The sequence below is a fragment of the Entelurus aequoreus genome, linkage group LG10 (assembly GCF_033978785.1).
Source record: "Entelurus aequoreus isolate RoL-2023_Sb linkage group LG10, RoL_Eaeq_v1.1, whole genome shotgun sequence".
Classification (NCBI taxonomy): domain Eukaryota; kingdom Metazoa; phylum Chordata; class Actinopteri; order Syngnathiformes; family Syngnathidae; genus Entelurus; species Entelurus aequoreus.
The window spans coordinates 76360909-76377622 of NC_084740.1; the positions used below are offsets into that span (position 1 = coordinate 76360909).

A 16714-nucleotide genomic window follows, 5' to 3' on the forward strand; every position below is an offset into this window, starting at 1 on the left:
TTAATTTATTACAGCATTTGGGAAGCCTGTAGTGGATTTTTATTATGTAAATGTTATATTGTTATCAACATGTGATAGCAGGGACCCTGCCATTCAAAACTAGGCTGCTGCATTACTAATGATTAATGTAACTATAGCTGAAAAAATAGTACAATAGCAATAGAAGAGACTATTCATCCCTGAACACCATGGAGTTCATGTAGGCTTAATGATGCACTTACATTATTATATCAACTATCAGAGACAGAAACTCTTCATTTAACATAATGTCCTTTTTTGCTGCTTCAACACAGCTCAATCAACACAGAAAAAGGTCAAGTGAAATAACAGACAACAGTGTTTCCCACACATTCATTTATTTGCCACGAAAGAATTAAGGCCGCCACAAAAAAAAAAAAAAAGTATTAAAAAAAATTTTTTGTTTTGTTTTTTGTGTCCTGTCAAGCTTCTCAGGCAAATCATATAGTTGATGTAGATGCCCATATCGGCTGTTCAGATTTACTTTACAAAAAAGAGAAGTGTAGGTTCAAGATTTTTGGAGCTCTTTGTTCAGTGGATCAGATGTTTGATGAAGCTCTGTGTCTATCTACCACCACTACTGTTTTCTGTTTATTTGTTACTGACTGTGGCAGGACACCTCTGCCTCTGTTTCACTTTATGTTGCTGGTAAATAATATGGTTGTAGTAGTAGGCTAAAGTTAAATTATTTAGTATGCACTAATTAAAGGGGCAGAGCTTTAAGAGACATTTTAGCTTTTATATTTTTATAAGATATATTTTTTGTAAGAACCACAATTAATAAATATATTTCAGTGAATAACTTATTGTTCAAATCTGTATATAAATATGTACATAAAGTGTTGTAATTATATTGTAAAATGGATGGATGGATGTAAGTTTAAAACAAAACTGTTATTAATTAGTAAGTGTACATTTTTTGAGCCTTTTTAGAGAAAATCATATCATTGTAGTAAATTATGCAAATTACTCGATGATGTCATGGTGACCACGCCCATAGCCACGCCCCCACCGCCACAGGTATCTTGGCAGTTTATGGGAAACACTGGACAGACAGGGCTTTGCTGTCCGTAACACACACACACACACACACACACACACACACACACACACACACACACACACACACACACACACACACACACACACACACACACACACACACACACACACACACACACACACACACACACACACACACACACACACACACACACAGCAAAATAAGCTAACGTTACGCTAAAAGCGAATTAGCCTTCACCTCAAGCCAGGACTGCGAGCGAGCTGAGCTGCCTTTTATATTTCTAGAAGGTCAATGGGCTCATAGTGATGTTACTAGTAGTTGACTGGGAGGTGTTTATTATCATTTGGGGAGAGTCCGCGGCTTGATGCTTACCTGCTAAACGCTAAGCACTGACTACATGCGCTCTGAATACGCACTGCTGATTGGCTGTTACCGCGCTGCGTGTAACCAATCAGGGTGGGACCTGCTGGGTGCTGTGTAGAGTACTGACAGAGAAGAGGCAGAAAGCGGAGCAGTTTGTTAAGACTTTAGCTTAGGCGGCTACTTCATATGTTCTTTTGGAAACTCGTTCCTTACACCTCCGAACTGAACCGAAACCCCCGTACCGAAACGGTTCAATACAAATACACGTACCGTTACACCCCTACTAAGAAACCTACAAACACCTCCTACTGTGGGTTTTTTCCCCCCAATAAAAGGCATTGTGGAAAACCCTGAAAACCGTGCCAAACAATCAACAATGGAAATGAACCAGCGTCTCTAATGACTCAGTCAATTTGATAGTAATTTACTAATTTTATCCAAGAAGAGACTGAGGGCAGAAAAAACAATAAAATTGAATGCAGCAGAAAAGTGGAGAGTGTGGCGTGTAATACTGCAGCATCCAAGGCTGATGTACAGCAATAGGGAAATCTTATGAAGCAATGTGTCCAGAATTTTTATCCGCGAAGAGACTGAGGACAAAAACAAAGAGGGGCACTGCTGCAAAGTGGAGTGTGTGTGGTATAATAAGAAATGCGTCCTGGAATTTTGACCAAAAGAAGACTGAGGGCAGTGAGAAAACAGAGCACTGTGGCAAAGTGGAGACTGTGAAGTTTTATCCAGAGCTAATGCATAGAAACAGGGGAAGCTAACGATGCAATATGTTCTGGAAATCTTATCCAAGAGGAGACTGAGGGCAGTGAGAAAGCGGGGCACTGCAGCACATTGGAGACTGTGGAGTAAAATAATTGCAGTGACCAAAGATAAGAAACATGGCAGGAAATGTGTCCAGAAATTTTATCTAAAAGGAGATTGAGGGCAGTAAGGAAACTGAGCACTGCGGCAAAGTGGAGAGGATGGAGTATAATACTGCAGCATCTAGAGCTTATGTACAGCAACAGGGAAAGCCTGTGATAGAATTTGTTCTTTTTATCCAAGATGAGACTGAGAAAACCGAGCACTGCAGCAAAGTGGAAACTGTGGAGTATAATATTGCAGCGATCAAAGCCAAGAAACGTGGCAAGAAATGTGTCCTGAAATGTTATCCAAGAGGAGACTGTGGGCAGCCAAAAAATGGACCGCTGCATCAAAGTAGAGACTGTGGAGTAATATATTGCACTGATCATTGTAAAGGCACGGCAACAGGGTAAGCTAATGTTAGCATGCATGTAGGGATGATGTTCGAAACCGGTTCTCCCGGTTGCTCGATAAGAAAAGAACCGATTCCATGGACTCGAATCCCTTTTTGAGAACCGGTTCCCGTTATCGAGGCCACTATAGTAAAGAAAAAGAGTTGGTTCTTTATTCGAATCCTTGGGAACGAATCCCGTCCCACTTCACATTCAGCTAATTTCCCCCCTAATTATATGCTGTGTCTGTCCCTCATTTTCCCTCCAGGACAAGGACGTGCAGTCATTCCTGGAGGAGGCCACACTGATGGACCCCAGAAGGATGTTCCAATAGCAGCAGAAGTGCACTTTTTCAGTTTCGTGCCCAAGGGACTGATTTTATTTAACACTATATTATTATTTATACACCTATAGTGATCACAGAGACAGGTTGTTTTTGTGTTACTGTATATATTTGTTTTTCTGAAAAATCCCACTTAATATACTTTGTGTAACAACAGTCAATATTTATATTTATATTTTTATTTTATTTTTTTCTTATAAAATAAAAATGAGCTTTTGTTAAACCAAACATTGTGGGGGTTTTTCCATATACAACAACCTATCTGGACTCGATAAGAGAATCGATAAGGAATAGGTCCGATAAGAGGATTCGATAATGGGCTCAAACTCGATAATTTCTTATCAAACATCATCCCTACATGCATTTTTTTTTCGTCCATCATTTGTACATCTATGATAGAAACGGTTGTGCGTGTCCAGTTCTGATGCTGTGTAGTTTACCTGGCGTGCACATCTCTGCGATTCTGCCCAGCAATAACTGCACTTTCTCATCGGACCAGTCGTGGAGAATTCTAGAAAGGATGTACAAGTCGGCTTTGGGTAAAGCATCTTTGAAGAAGTCTCCTGTTGGCGCGGCGAGTGCAGAGATGCTTTAGCGTGCACAATGGAGGTTTGTTGGGCCACTAACAACAATGATAAGAATAATAATACCTGACACGAACGTAACCCTGTCTTCAGCGGACGGCGAATGGAAATGATGAGTCATTTCGATAACGGTCGGTAAGTCGAACACAGTCACAGACATCCCGGGGTGAGCTCTGGTGATCTCAGCAGCCATGGCACCTGTACAGCCTTCCAAAAACACACAGCGAGGCATTCAAGGTGGCGTCTGAAACAGGGTCTCTGCAGGTTTCAACATGTCAAATCTAAGACTTTTTTGAAGACCATCCTGAAAATAATGTAAGACCATTTCACATCCATACGGATAAAATATACAAATACAAGTACTGTATTTTTCGGACTATAAGTCGCAGTTTTTTTTCATAGTTTGGCCGGGGGTGCGACTTATACTCAGGAGCGACTTATGTGTGAAATTATTAACACATTAGCGTCAAATATCAAATAATATTATTTAGCTCATTCACGTAAGAGACTAGACGTATAAGATTTCATGGGATTTAGCGATTAGGAGTGACAGATTGTTTGGTAAATGTATAGCATGTTCTATATATCATAGTTATTTGAATGACTCTTACCATAATATGTTACGTTAACATACCAGGCACCTTCTCAGTTGGTTATTTGTGACCCGTGCTGGCAAAATGAGTCGGAATGCGCACAGGCTAATTTTGACCTACAGGCAAATAAGTGAAAAAAATGTATCTTGGTTGAAATTGAGATTTTCACAAAAATGAGTCCATAAAGCCACAATCTAGCGATCCCAATCATCGAAATAGCAAGAAAACATCTTAAATCACCTTTATTTGAAGGTTTTGTACGAGGTATGTCTTCAGAAATGAGTCCTTTGTGTTAAAATTCCTTGAGAAAATCGAGTGTTTTCAACGCTCACTCGCGGCAATAAGGGGGAATCCCCCTAGCCATATTTGCTATCATTGTGACGCCAAGTTTACCTACTTTCTAAAAATGAGCATGGAATTCCCGATGACGCCATTCTGAACCAATAGAATTCAAATTTTTAAACCTGTCCCGACGTAAACAAATCCGGCTTGTTGCTAAGCGGTCGCTGTGAGGCGTACCCTCATTGGTTGAATCACCCCGCGCGGTGCATTGTGGTATCATGGCAGCGCCCTGATGAAAAACAACACACAGTAATTCGAGCGGAATATTTGGTGAAAAAAGGTGATTTTCGAACATTTAATTATTATTTTTGTGGATAAGTTACACTGTTTTACATTGCGTAATGGATTTAGAAGGTGGAGAGGGTACACAGGCGGTTGCAAGTGCGCTAAATTCACTGAAGTCGGCGAATCTTCTTAGTGCTGCTGGTCAGGAATATTACGGACAGCTGACCAGCTGAAAAACTGACCAGTGAACAAAAAAACTGTGACATAACAGCGTTGACATTTTTGTACATAACCGTTTTCAATAGAGTTGAATATATATTTTTCCTTTAGACATGGGATTTGACTTTAATTGTACCAATTTTGGTGTTGCTACAAGGACTTTTAAGGTATGGTTTCTATGGAGTTTTGTTTTGGAACATTCTGTTCTGGAACAGTCAACTTTAAGCTGGTTTTTCTCAAAACGGACCCTCAAACTTGGTCGACTTCAATCGGATGTAACTCTGTCATTTTCTGTCCGATTCCAACAAACTATATATCATTTTGAAGGTCTTTAGATGGAGAATGTGTAAATAACAATAACTCAGTTTTTAAAATTTCCTCATTTTGCCAGCACAGGTCACATTTATGCCTCATATAACGTATCAGCCTGTTGTTCACTATTCTTTATTTATTTTAAATTGCCTTTCAAATGTCTATTCTTGGTGTTGGCTTTTATCAAATACATTTACCCAAAAAATGCCACTTATACTCCAGTGCGACTTATATATGTTTTTTTCCTTCTTTATTATGCATTTTCGGCCGGTGCGATTTATACTCCGGAGCGACTTATACTCCGAAAAATACGGTAAACATCTCATATTGATGTACTTCGGCAACTGGCACCACTTAACCCACGTAACACTCCTTTGGGGCGGTTACTTTGTAAAGTGTTTGTGGCGTTTCAGCATCTTTTGACACAGACTTATCCCGGATTTTTTACTTTTACATTATCATTCCATTCACTTTCACCGCCATGTTTACAAACGCTTACCCTCCTCCATGGCTGCACATCTGGGTACTAAACACTTTATACGTTTTCCATCCACCGGCTTCAACCATGTATTATATTGATCGTTCAGGAGACACAAATCCTTGAACTTTTACTTACCCATGTTATGCAAGTCATTTTGTTGTAACTTATGGGTTACATAGTTCATGTGTGATGATCATTCATAATTTGCATACTTGATTGAATTGCTGATGTATTATTATTTACAATTAAAAAGAGTTAAAAGGGAATTGATTTGATTTACACATGTATTTGATATTGATTATTTGAGAAACACTGACACTGACTTGAGTTGTTTTCTGCTTCATAGCCTAACAAAGGGTTAACTAAGATACTGCATGTTCCACAATTCATTGCGGCAAACCGGATGTAAAAAAAGAGCGGGAGCAGGTGCATTGTGGTTGTTGAGATTGAGCATTACGAGCCTACGGGTGAATGAATGAACGACAGATAACAAGATAAAAGGATCGATTTGTACCGTTTTGTATGCCCATTTTTTTCTTATATAAAGTACAACTTTATTTACGCATTTGCGACGTCCTGTCCAATACTTTGATCATAGTTAATCTACACATTTGGCTTTGCTGTGGACTTTCGTTATGCTAACTAAGCTGTCAACATACAGCCGCGCGCGCACAACAATAGCTGGTGGCGTTTGATATATTCTGACTGAGCAGCAGTTAGCTCCGCTGTGTGGTTACGTCAGTGTTTCCCACACATTCATTTATTTGTGGCGGCCCGCCACGAAAGAATTACGTCCGCCACAAAAAAATAAAAAATAAAAATATATATATATATACATATACATACATATATATATATATATATATATATATATTTTTTTTTTTGTCCTGTCCTCTGTTTCACTTTATGTTGCTGGTAAATAATATGGTTGTAGTAGTAGGCTAAAGTTAAATTATTTAGTATGCACTAATTAAAGGGGCAGCGCTTTAAGAGACATTTTAGCTTTTATATTTTATAAGATATATTTTTTGTAAGAACCACAATTAATAAATATATTTCAGTGAATAACTTATTGTTCAAATCTGTATATAAATATGTACATAAAGTGATGTACTTATATTGTAAAATGGATGGATGGAAGGATGGACGTTTAAAACAAAACTGTTATTATTAATTAGTAAGTATACATTTTTTGAGCCTTTTTAGAGAAAATCATAACATTGTAGTAAATTATGCAAATTACCCGATGATGTCATGGTGACCACGTCCATAGCCACGCCCCCACCGCCACAGGTATCTTGACAGTTTATGGGAAACACTGTACATTATAGCGTCCTCAAAGACGAAACATTTCAAAGCCAGACTGAATTTTATGCATGTTTTAAATAACAGTAACGTCAATAGTATCTAAGGCCTTTTATGAGATTTTAGGAGAATTGTAGACATTTTAAGGTCTTAACTTCAAATTATTGGATTTAAGACATTTTTAGACTTTTTAAGACCACGCGAATACCCCTGTGAAGATTGAAGAACTTCATGTTGATAAAACATCCTTGAGATGAAATTCTATGATGAAAAAAAAAAATGCTGGTGTTCCCCTTGAAAATGAAATGAATGGCGAGACTATTTATTACCTCCGAGGTCACAGGCGGTCTTAAAAGCGGACAGGTCAAAGGCCGTCGCCACCGCTCTTCCCGTCACTTTGGCGATGTTGTCCATGGCCTTCATGAACCTCAATTTGACTTCCTGGCCGCTGTAGACGGTATCCTGCCAAACCAAAAGATGCAACAACATGGTGACCTCTCTCAGGGGGGATGTAGGGGACATCAAGACCAGTGAGTCTCAAACTGCGGTACGTGTACCACTAATGGTACACCTAAGAATCACTTAAAGGCCTACTGAAAGCCACTACTAGCGACCACGCAGTCTGATAGTTTATATATCAATGATGAAATCTTAACATTGCAACACATGCCAATACGGCCGGGTTAACTTATAAAGTGCAATTTTAAATTTCCCGCGAAACTTCCGGTTGAAAACGTCTATGTATGATGACGTATGCGCGTGACGTCAATGGTTGAAACGGAAGTATTCGGACACATTGAGTCCGATACAAAAAAGCTCGGTTTTCATCGCAAAATTCCACAGTATTCTGGACATCTGTGTTGGTGAATCTTTTGCAATTTGTTTAATGAACAATGAAGACTGCAAAGAAGAAAGCTGTAGGTGGGATCGGTGTATTAGCGGCTGGCTGCAGCAACACAACCAGGAGGACTTTGACTTGGATAGCAGACGCGCTATCCGACGCTAGCCGCCGACCGCATCGATGATCGGGTGAAGTCCTTCGTCGCTCCGTCGATCGCAGGAACGCAGGTGAGCACGGGTGTTGACGAGCAGATGAGGGCTGGCTGGCGTAGGTGGATAGCTAATGTTTTTAGCATAGCTCTGTGAGGTCCCGTAGCTAAGTTAGCTTCAATGGCGTTGTTAGCAACAGCATTGTTAAGCTTCGCCAGGCTGGAAAGCATTAACCGTGTAGTTACATGTACATGGTTTAATAGTATTGTTGATTTTCTGTCTATCCTTCCAGTCAGGGGTTTATTTCTTTTGTTTCTATCTGCAGTTAAGCCCGATGCTATCACGTTAGCTCCGTAGCTAAAGTGCTTCGCCGATGTATTGTCGTGGAGATAAAAGTCACTGTGAATGTCCATTTCGCGTTCTCGACTCTCATTTTCAAGAGGATATAGTATCCGAGGTGGTTTAAAATACAAATCTGTGATCCACAATAGAAAAAGGAGAAAGTGTGGAATCCAATGAGCCCTTGTACCTAAGTTACGGTCAGAGCGAAAAAAGATACGTCCTGTACTGCACTCTAGTCCTTCACTCTCACGTTCCTCATCCACGAATCTTTCATCCTCGCTCAAATTAATGGGGTAATCGTCGCTTTCTCTGTCCGAATCGCTCTCGCTGCTGGTGTAAACAATGGGGAAATGTGAGGAGCTCTTCAACCGGTGACGTCACGCTACTTCCGGTACAGGCAAGGCTTTTTTTTATCAGCGACCAAAAGTTGCGAACTTTATCGTCGATGTTCTCTACTAAATCCTTTCAGCAAAAATATGGCAATATCGCGAAATGATCAAATATGACACATAGAATGGATCTGCTATCCCCGTTTGAATAAATAAAAATTCATTTCAGTAGGCCTTTAAATATCATTAAAAACATTTGATTCACTATTCATGTAGTGTTTTATTTTCCTATATTGAAACACATTGTTACTGTTCAAACTGTGTGTAACGTTACAGTGGCCAAAAATATTATAAATACTTTGCCTTGTTTTCTATGAAAACTTAGGCCTACTACGGTACTGTATTTTTATGTTGACCATTATGTTGGTACATGGAACGCTTAGTGTTTTCTGAGGTTTGAGGACCACTAATCTAGATGATAAAAGATAAATCTAGAATTTGCACTTGATTGGTTTTCTTTCGGGTGTACTCACACTGTGCCATTTTTAGTGGGTTTTTTTTATTGCCCAGTCCTAATATATAAATGACATTTACCTGAAACAAGTCGCCAGGATTCTTCCCGAAGGCCTTGTGGTGCTGGTTGGCGCCCTCCTGCACGGCGCTGTCCAGGTGGTTGAAGAGCGGCCAGACGGTGTCGTCGCAGTGTGCCATGTAGCCTAGCAGCGACCACGGGGCGTCGGACAGCAGAAAGCGTTTGGCCAGGTCCGTGTTCTCGTACACGGGGGGCGCCTCACACTCTGGAAGTGGGAATAAAAACATGAGCGAAGTAAAACAGCCCGATTTAGAGAAGATGACGGTAGGAAAAAAAACAAAAATCTGGGACGAACTGGAAATCTTTAGCAGATTTAGCGAGACGCACGCCTCCAACAGACGCTCCGTTCCCTTTACGGAGGATTTCAGCTCTTGGGCCACCTGAGCTGCGTTAAGGGCCAGCCTGTGCTGGAGAAGGTCAAACACACCCATCTTGGAGGCAGTAAACAGTGCCTGAAAAAAGATTTGAAACAATTAAAAATAAAAAAAAATCACAATAAAGTGAATTCAAACACAAAATAACACTGAAATGATCCCAGCTCACCTTGGAGGCTTTGAATCCATCCATCAGTGGAATGATTCTCTGCAAGTCCTCTCTGGCTTCTTCACTGTCCCCACACTCTCTGAGGTGGACGTCATGTATCAACTGCCCCCTGCTGGTGGTAGATGGTAGTGTTTCCCCAGACTGACTGCATGCAGGCCGTGCCGCGTGCGTGCTTGACGAACTTAGCGGAGGCTGATTCGGAGCTGGACAGGGGGCAGCGTCGCCACGGCAACAGGAGGGAGGGCGGTTGTAGATGACGTCCAGCTGTTTGCAGAAGTGGTTGAGGGGGAAACCCACAACGTTGAGGAAGTCTCCGTGTACGTACTCCACCAACATGCCGCCTAGTGCCTGGATGCCATAGCCGCCCGCTTTGTCCCTAACACACACAGCAAAATTAAATAAATGTAAAACAATCACAATGACATTAAATCAATAAAAATACCACAATATTATTTACATTTTTATCATGGGAATGACAACCCTTGCTGGGAATCAAACCCACACCCTCTGCCATTACAGAAGTGGGTGCAATTACATCAACAGAATCAAATAAAATGCCATTAAATATATCGTTTTTATTTAAAAATAGGCATTGGGCATTAAATACATATATGTCTTGAAATACGTTATTAATATTTTCAAAATAACTATTTAAGATTATTTCATAATCAAATCAAATTCCTAATTAGTTTTAATAGCTCCATATTTATTCATGTCATGGGCATTTATATTTTTTTATTTTGTAAGAAGGCTAAAATAAAATGTGTCATTATTAGTTATTAGTGTCAACATTTTGGCCTTTTTTCTATATGTGCCTTTTTAATTTATTTTTTAAATAAAAACTTCTTTTTTTTTTTTTAAATAAAAAATACGTTGAAATTATAACCTTTTTTTATGCCAAAACAAACTTAGCCAATTACATAAAATAAAGTGGACCAATACATTCATTTCATGACAGAATTAATTAGTTTGCTGTATTTTTATACAATGACAATTTTTATACAGTGGGATTTTGAAAAATATTACTGAGATGGTAATTATACTGAATTTCGCAATTGAATGCATTAATGGACAATGTATTACATTGTTACTAGGGATGTCCGATAATGGCTTTTTGCCGATATCCGATATTGTCCAACTCTTTAATTACCGATACCGATATCAACCGATACCGATATCAACCGATATATGCAGTCGTGGAATTAACACATTATTATGCCTAATTTGGACAACCAGGTATGGTGAAGATAAGGTACTTTTTAAAAAAAATTGTAAAATAAGATAAATAAATTAAAAACATTTTCTTGAATAAAAAAGAAAGTACAACAATATAAAAACAGTTACATAGAAACTAGTAATGAATGAAAATTAGTAAAATTAACTGTTAAAGGTTAGTACTATTAGTGGACCAGCAGCACGCACAATCATGTGTGCTTACGGACTGTATCCCTTGCAGACTGTATTGATATATATTGATATATAATGTAGGAAGCAGAATATTAATAACAGAAAGAAACAACCCTTTTGTGTGAATGAGTGTGAATGGGGGAGGGAGGTTTTTTGGGTTGGTGCACTAATTGTAAGTGTATCTTTTGTTTTTTATGTTGATTTAATAAAAAATAAAAAAAATAAAATAAAATAAAATTTAAAAAACGATACCGATAATAAAAAAAACGATACCGATAATTTCCGATATTACATTTTAACGCATATATCGGCCGATAATATCGGCCTCTCTAATTGTTACACATTTTATTGAAGGCATTCATATTTTAATAAGCATTATGTTTATTTAAGGTTGGCAAAAATGCCCCTCAGGATTAAATAAATGATAAATAAATGATAAATGGGTTATACTTGTATAGCGCTTTTCTACCTTCAAGATACTCAAAGCGCTTTGACAGTATTTCCACATTCACCCATTCACACACTGATGGCGGGAGCTGCCATGCAAGGCGCTAACCAGCAGCCATCAGGAGCAAGGGTGAAGTGTCTTGCCCAAGGACACAACGGACGTGACTAGGATGGTAGAAGGTGGGGATTGAACCCCAGTAACCAGCAACCATCCGATTGCTGGCACGGCCACTCTACCAACTTCGCCACGCCGTCCCCAGGATTGTTGTATTAACCTCCTGATTGACGCATGGAGCATCGCCCCCTACAGGTGAGAGCTTAGAATTGTCTCTGCTGCCAAAGTCCAATTAAAGTTTACTTTAACAGGCTCAAACACAGGAATCAAAGTCCAAAAGTGTCCTCCTCAAGTGACTTCCTGCTGCGCTCATCAACACTCACATGGGTTCGCCGCTGTCGATGTACTCCCACAGCAAGTCCTCGGAGAGGTCGGCGAACTTCACCTTGGTTTCTTCGTAGAAGTCCACGATCTGGTAATCAACCTCATCTGTGGCCAAAAGAGCCGGCTTTTGATTCACGTTAAAATGGCCAAAAAAGTCTCACGGAACGTCACTTACTTTCTTTGTCGTGGCAGAGGATGACGGCGACCCCTGTGAAGACGCTGTGCTCCTTCCCGCTCAAACTGTAGCAGAAACAAACGGTAAACAAACGGTTACTGATCCATCTCTATTCACCATCTCACAAGTTCAAGCAGACCTTGAGAGCATCCTGTACGCATCTTGCTTGTCCCGTGGCTTCTCCAGAATCATGCCGTCTACACTCTACGGATGGTAGAGGAGCACATCAATAGATAGCATGCAATAAAACAGCATAATATTGCCTAAATACCACAATGGTGTCAGCTCCGATCACAATGTCGGGTGTCTTTCGGTGGTTCTGAAAAAGTTAACATTTTTCAGATATTAAAAGATACCTTAAATATTGGCGTCCATGCCCCAGTATCATCCATTTGAATAAATAAACACTCAAATAGACGTTTTATTAGGTTTAGCACCCTTACTCGGACAGATATCGCCAGGTGTCGCACTGCAGAGCCAACATGGCATCTGTAAAGCTGATGTTTAAGGTGGGGTTTATGTAGAGAAGCAGAAAGCGATCCAAAGCTGTAACAATTTCAAATACATTTCATGACCTGCAAAGAAAAAGGGATTTAAAAAAAAAAAAGCGTATTTTAATTACATGACTAGACTAGACTATTGCAAGATCCATCCATTTTTTACCGCTTGTCCCTTTTGGGGTTGCGGGGGTGCTGGAGCAAGTTGTATTATTTAAATATTATTCATAAACACAAAATGTAAAACAACTTACATTAAAATAAAATAATTTAGAAAAAACGATATTACGAAACTATGAAATAGTATGAAATATGAATAATTATTTTTAATTAACACTGACTCAAAACAAAAGGGAAAAAATAAAATAAAAACTATTAGGGAAATATATATGAATGGTATTGATTTAAAAATGCCACATATTATCTTAATTATTTAGACATGACAAAAAATAATTTTAAAATATTTGGTTGTCCTAAAAATGTTCTATTATATAATATTGACAACACATAGAATTTAACTATTTAAATCAGTGGTCCCCAACCACCGGGCCGCACGTGGATCGATTGGTACCGGGCCGCACATGAAATTTAAAAAAATAAAAATAAAAATAAATGTTTTAATTTTTTTTTAATTAAATCAACATAAAAAACACAAGATACACTTACAATTAGTGCACCAACCCAAAAAACCTCCCTCCCCCATTTACACTCATTCACACAAAAGGGTTGTTTCTTTCTGTTATTAATATTCTGCTTCCTACATTATATATCAATATAGATCAATACAGTCTGCAAGGCATACAGTCCGTAAGCACACATGATTGTATTTCTTTATGACAAAAATAAATAAATAAATAACAGTTTTGGAAACTGAGATGCCAGATTTTTTTACCGTGAAATCTGCGGTTGTTGTTTTTACCGTGTATTACTTTAAATGGAAAAATGGTACCGCTGTTTTACAATAAAAAACTGGCAGCTCAGTTGCCAGAATTTTATTGTAAAGAAAAAAAACAGTGGTACCATTTTCCCACTTACAGTAATGAAAAAAAAACATTGTAAAATTTATGGCAAAAAACTGGCAGCTTAGTTGCCAGAATTTTACCATAAAATCTGTTGTTGTTATTATAGATTATAGATAATCTCATTCATCTCCTAGGTGAACCCTTTTTTTTTTGTCCTGTCCAGCTACTAAGGTAGGGCTGGGCGATATGGCCTTTTTTTTTAAATATCTTGATATTTTTAGGCCGTGTCACGATACACGATATATATGTGGATATTTTGCTTTAGCCTTGAATGAACACTTGATGCATATAATCACAGCAGTATGATGATTCTATGTGTCTACATTAAAACATTCTTCTTCATACTGCATTAATATTTGCTCATTTTAAACTTTCATGCAGAGCGGGAAACCACAACGAAGTCAATCGACCAAAAGTGTATTTATTAAACAGTTATTAAGCAGTGGCACGAACATTCATGTCATTTCCAAAACAGAAAGTGCAAGATTGTCAGAGACATTTTAAAACAACACTTTTGTGCATGAAGTCACTAAGATGACTTATCAAAACAACACTCAATTAAAGTGCACTTTTTGTACAGAACGCCACTACAATAGTTTAAAACAAATAAAGTGCACTTTTGTGCATGATGTCACACAAGATATTTCAATAAGTGTCAAATAAAAATGAGCTGCATAATAGGAAATCAAATAGTGTATGTCCTTCGCTATGTGGTAGGTTCCTGCGGACGTTATCTCCTTCTGTTGTTGACTATTTTTTTCATACGGTGTTGATGTGGAAATGGTTGCGTCGGCATTTTGTTGGTGTGGCACCGGCCGGAGATGTTGACATGCGGAGTTTCAAGCACTCTTCATTCTATAGCTGGTGACTTTTCAAATGATGCTACAAATTAGCAGTAGGTGCTACTTTTTGTAACAACGCTTTTGCCACATACTTGTTCGACATCTTCCCGCTTGAAGCCAAACAACCGCCAGACGATGGACCCCGCGCTGTTTTTCTTAGGAATTCATTTGTTCCCAGATTCGCACCTTCTTTCTCTCGTACTACCACTGGCACCACTCCGCTAGCATCACAGCTAACGTTACCCACGCTGCCACTTCTTTGTTCAGCGAGGGCGTATGACGCGACAGTATGTGACGTACGTAAGAAGGTGCGCTTGAAGGAGAGACAAGAAAGAGTGAAAAAAGCATGTAGTGTAATGCCCGCAACTAAAAGCAACTGCGTGAGAACGTATACTCCAATACTCACGATATCGCACAGAGACAAACCTGCGATATATCGAGTATATTCCATGTATCACTCAGCCCTAGGATGGAGATTGTTTTAACCCCAAATATGTGTTTTTGAAACTCTCTTGTGTTCGTGTGGACATGGCCTAAAAGTCAGTTAACTCACGCAGGGCATCCTCCTCGCCACCTCCAGAGCCTTCTGCTTGGCCGTCTCCACGGCGTACTCTTGCGGCGCTTTGAAAAGTCGCTTGTCGAGCGTTTCTTTGAACCAGGACGGGACCACCTCGAATCGCATGCCCTGCCACGGGATGAAGAAGGTGGTTAAGTTTTGCCAGGATAGAGTGTGTCGTACACATCCAGACACTCTACCGCGTTACGGAGGATGTCCAATCGGCGTGGAGACGCGCTGGCCAACACGACGAGCTTGCCGGCCAGCTTGGAGATGACGGGGTTCAGCACCATGGCGGTCTTCTGGTCACCTCACTGCCCTTTAAGAGGAACATGAACATGTCAATATTGTATTAGTTGTGTTGCAAATTCTGAGCTTTGCACATTTACTACATAAAAACTGCCATGAAGATCACTGGCTGCTCTCTGATGAACTGTACAGTGTGCCAGGTGCCTCAAAAAGGCCCAAAACATCATAAGTAGAGATGTCCGATAATGGCTTTTTTGCCGATATCCGATATTCCGATATTGTCCAACTCTTAAAGGCCTACTGAAAGGAATTTGTTTTATTTAAACGGGGATAGCAGATCCATTCTATGTGTCATACTTGATCATTTGGCGATATTGCCATATTTTTGCTGAAAGGATTTAGTATAGAACAACGACGATAAAGTTCTCAACTTTTGGTCTCTGATAAAAAAAAGCCTTGCCCCTACTGGAAGTAGCGTGACGTAGTCAGTTGTTCACCTCCTCATATTTTCCTATTGTTTTCAACGCAGCTAGAGCGATTCGGACCGAGAAAGCGACGATTACCCCATTAATTTGAGCGAGGATGAAAGATTCGTGGATGAGGAACGTTAGAGTGACGGACTAGAATGCAGTGAAAGACATATCTTTTTTCGCTCTGACCGTAACTTAGGTACAAGCTGGCTCATTGGATTCCACACTCTCTCCTTTTTCTATTGTGGATCACGGATTTGTATTTTAAACCACCTCGGATACTATATCCTCTTGAAAATGAGAGTCGAGAACGCGAAATGGACATCCACAGTGACTTTTATCTCCACGACAATACATCGGCGAAGCTCTTTAGCTACGGAGCTAACGTGATAGCATCTGGCTCAAATGCAGATAGAAACAAAATAAATAAATTAGAAAATAAAATAGACAGAAGATCAACAATACTATTAAACCATGGACATGTAACTACACGGTTAATAATTCTCAGCCTGGCAAAGCTTAACAATGCTGTTGCTAACAACGCTGAAGCTAACTTAGCAACTTAGCAACCGGACCTCACAGAGCTATGATAAAAACATTAGCGCTCCACCTACGCCAGCCAGCCCTCATCTGCTCATCAACACCCGTGCTCACCTGCGTTCCAGCGATCGACGGCGCGACGAAGGACTTCACCCGATCACAGATGCGGTTGGCGGCTAGCATCGGCTAGCGCGTCTGCTATCCAAGTAAGTCCTCCT

General features: G+C 39.6%; 1 protein-coding gene across 4 annotated transcripts in view; it reads right to left on the reverse strand.

The window, feature by feature from the left end:
• The window catches only part of asmtl (acetylserotonin O-methyltransferase-like), a 66862-nt gene that overhangs the window by 47556 nt on the left and 2592 nt on the right, over positions 1-16714 (reverse strand). For all 4 annotated transcript variants that reach the window (XM_062061720.1, XM_062061717.1, XM_062061716.1 and 1 more), the window contains exons 2-13: positions 15438-15556; positions 15235-15366; positions 12592-12639; positions 12460-12524; positions 12321-12385; positions 12145-12250; positions 9853-10228; positions 9605-9761; positions 9312-9514; positions 7386-7518; positions 3646-3786; positions 3436-3558 (exon numbers count right to left, since the gene is read on the reverse strand). In XM_062061720.1, coding sequence (XP_061917704.1) covers positions 3436-3558; positions 3646-3786; positions 7386-7518; positions 9312-9514; positions 9605-9761; positions 9853-10228; positions 12145-12250; positions 12321-12385; positions 12460-12524; positions 12592-12639; positions 15235-15366; positions 15438-15530 — 1642 coding nt within the window. In that variant the 5' untranslated portion in view covers positions 15531-15556. The remainder of the gene's footprint in view (positions 1-3435; positions 3559-3645; positions 3787-7385; positions 7519-9311; positions 9515-9604; positions 9762-9852; positions 10229-12144; positions 12251-12320; positions 12386-12459; positions 12525-12591; positions 12640-15234; positions 15367-15437; positions 15557-16714) is intronic.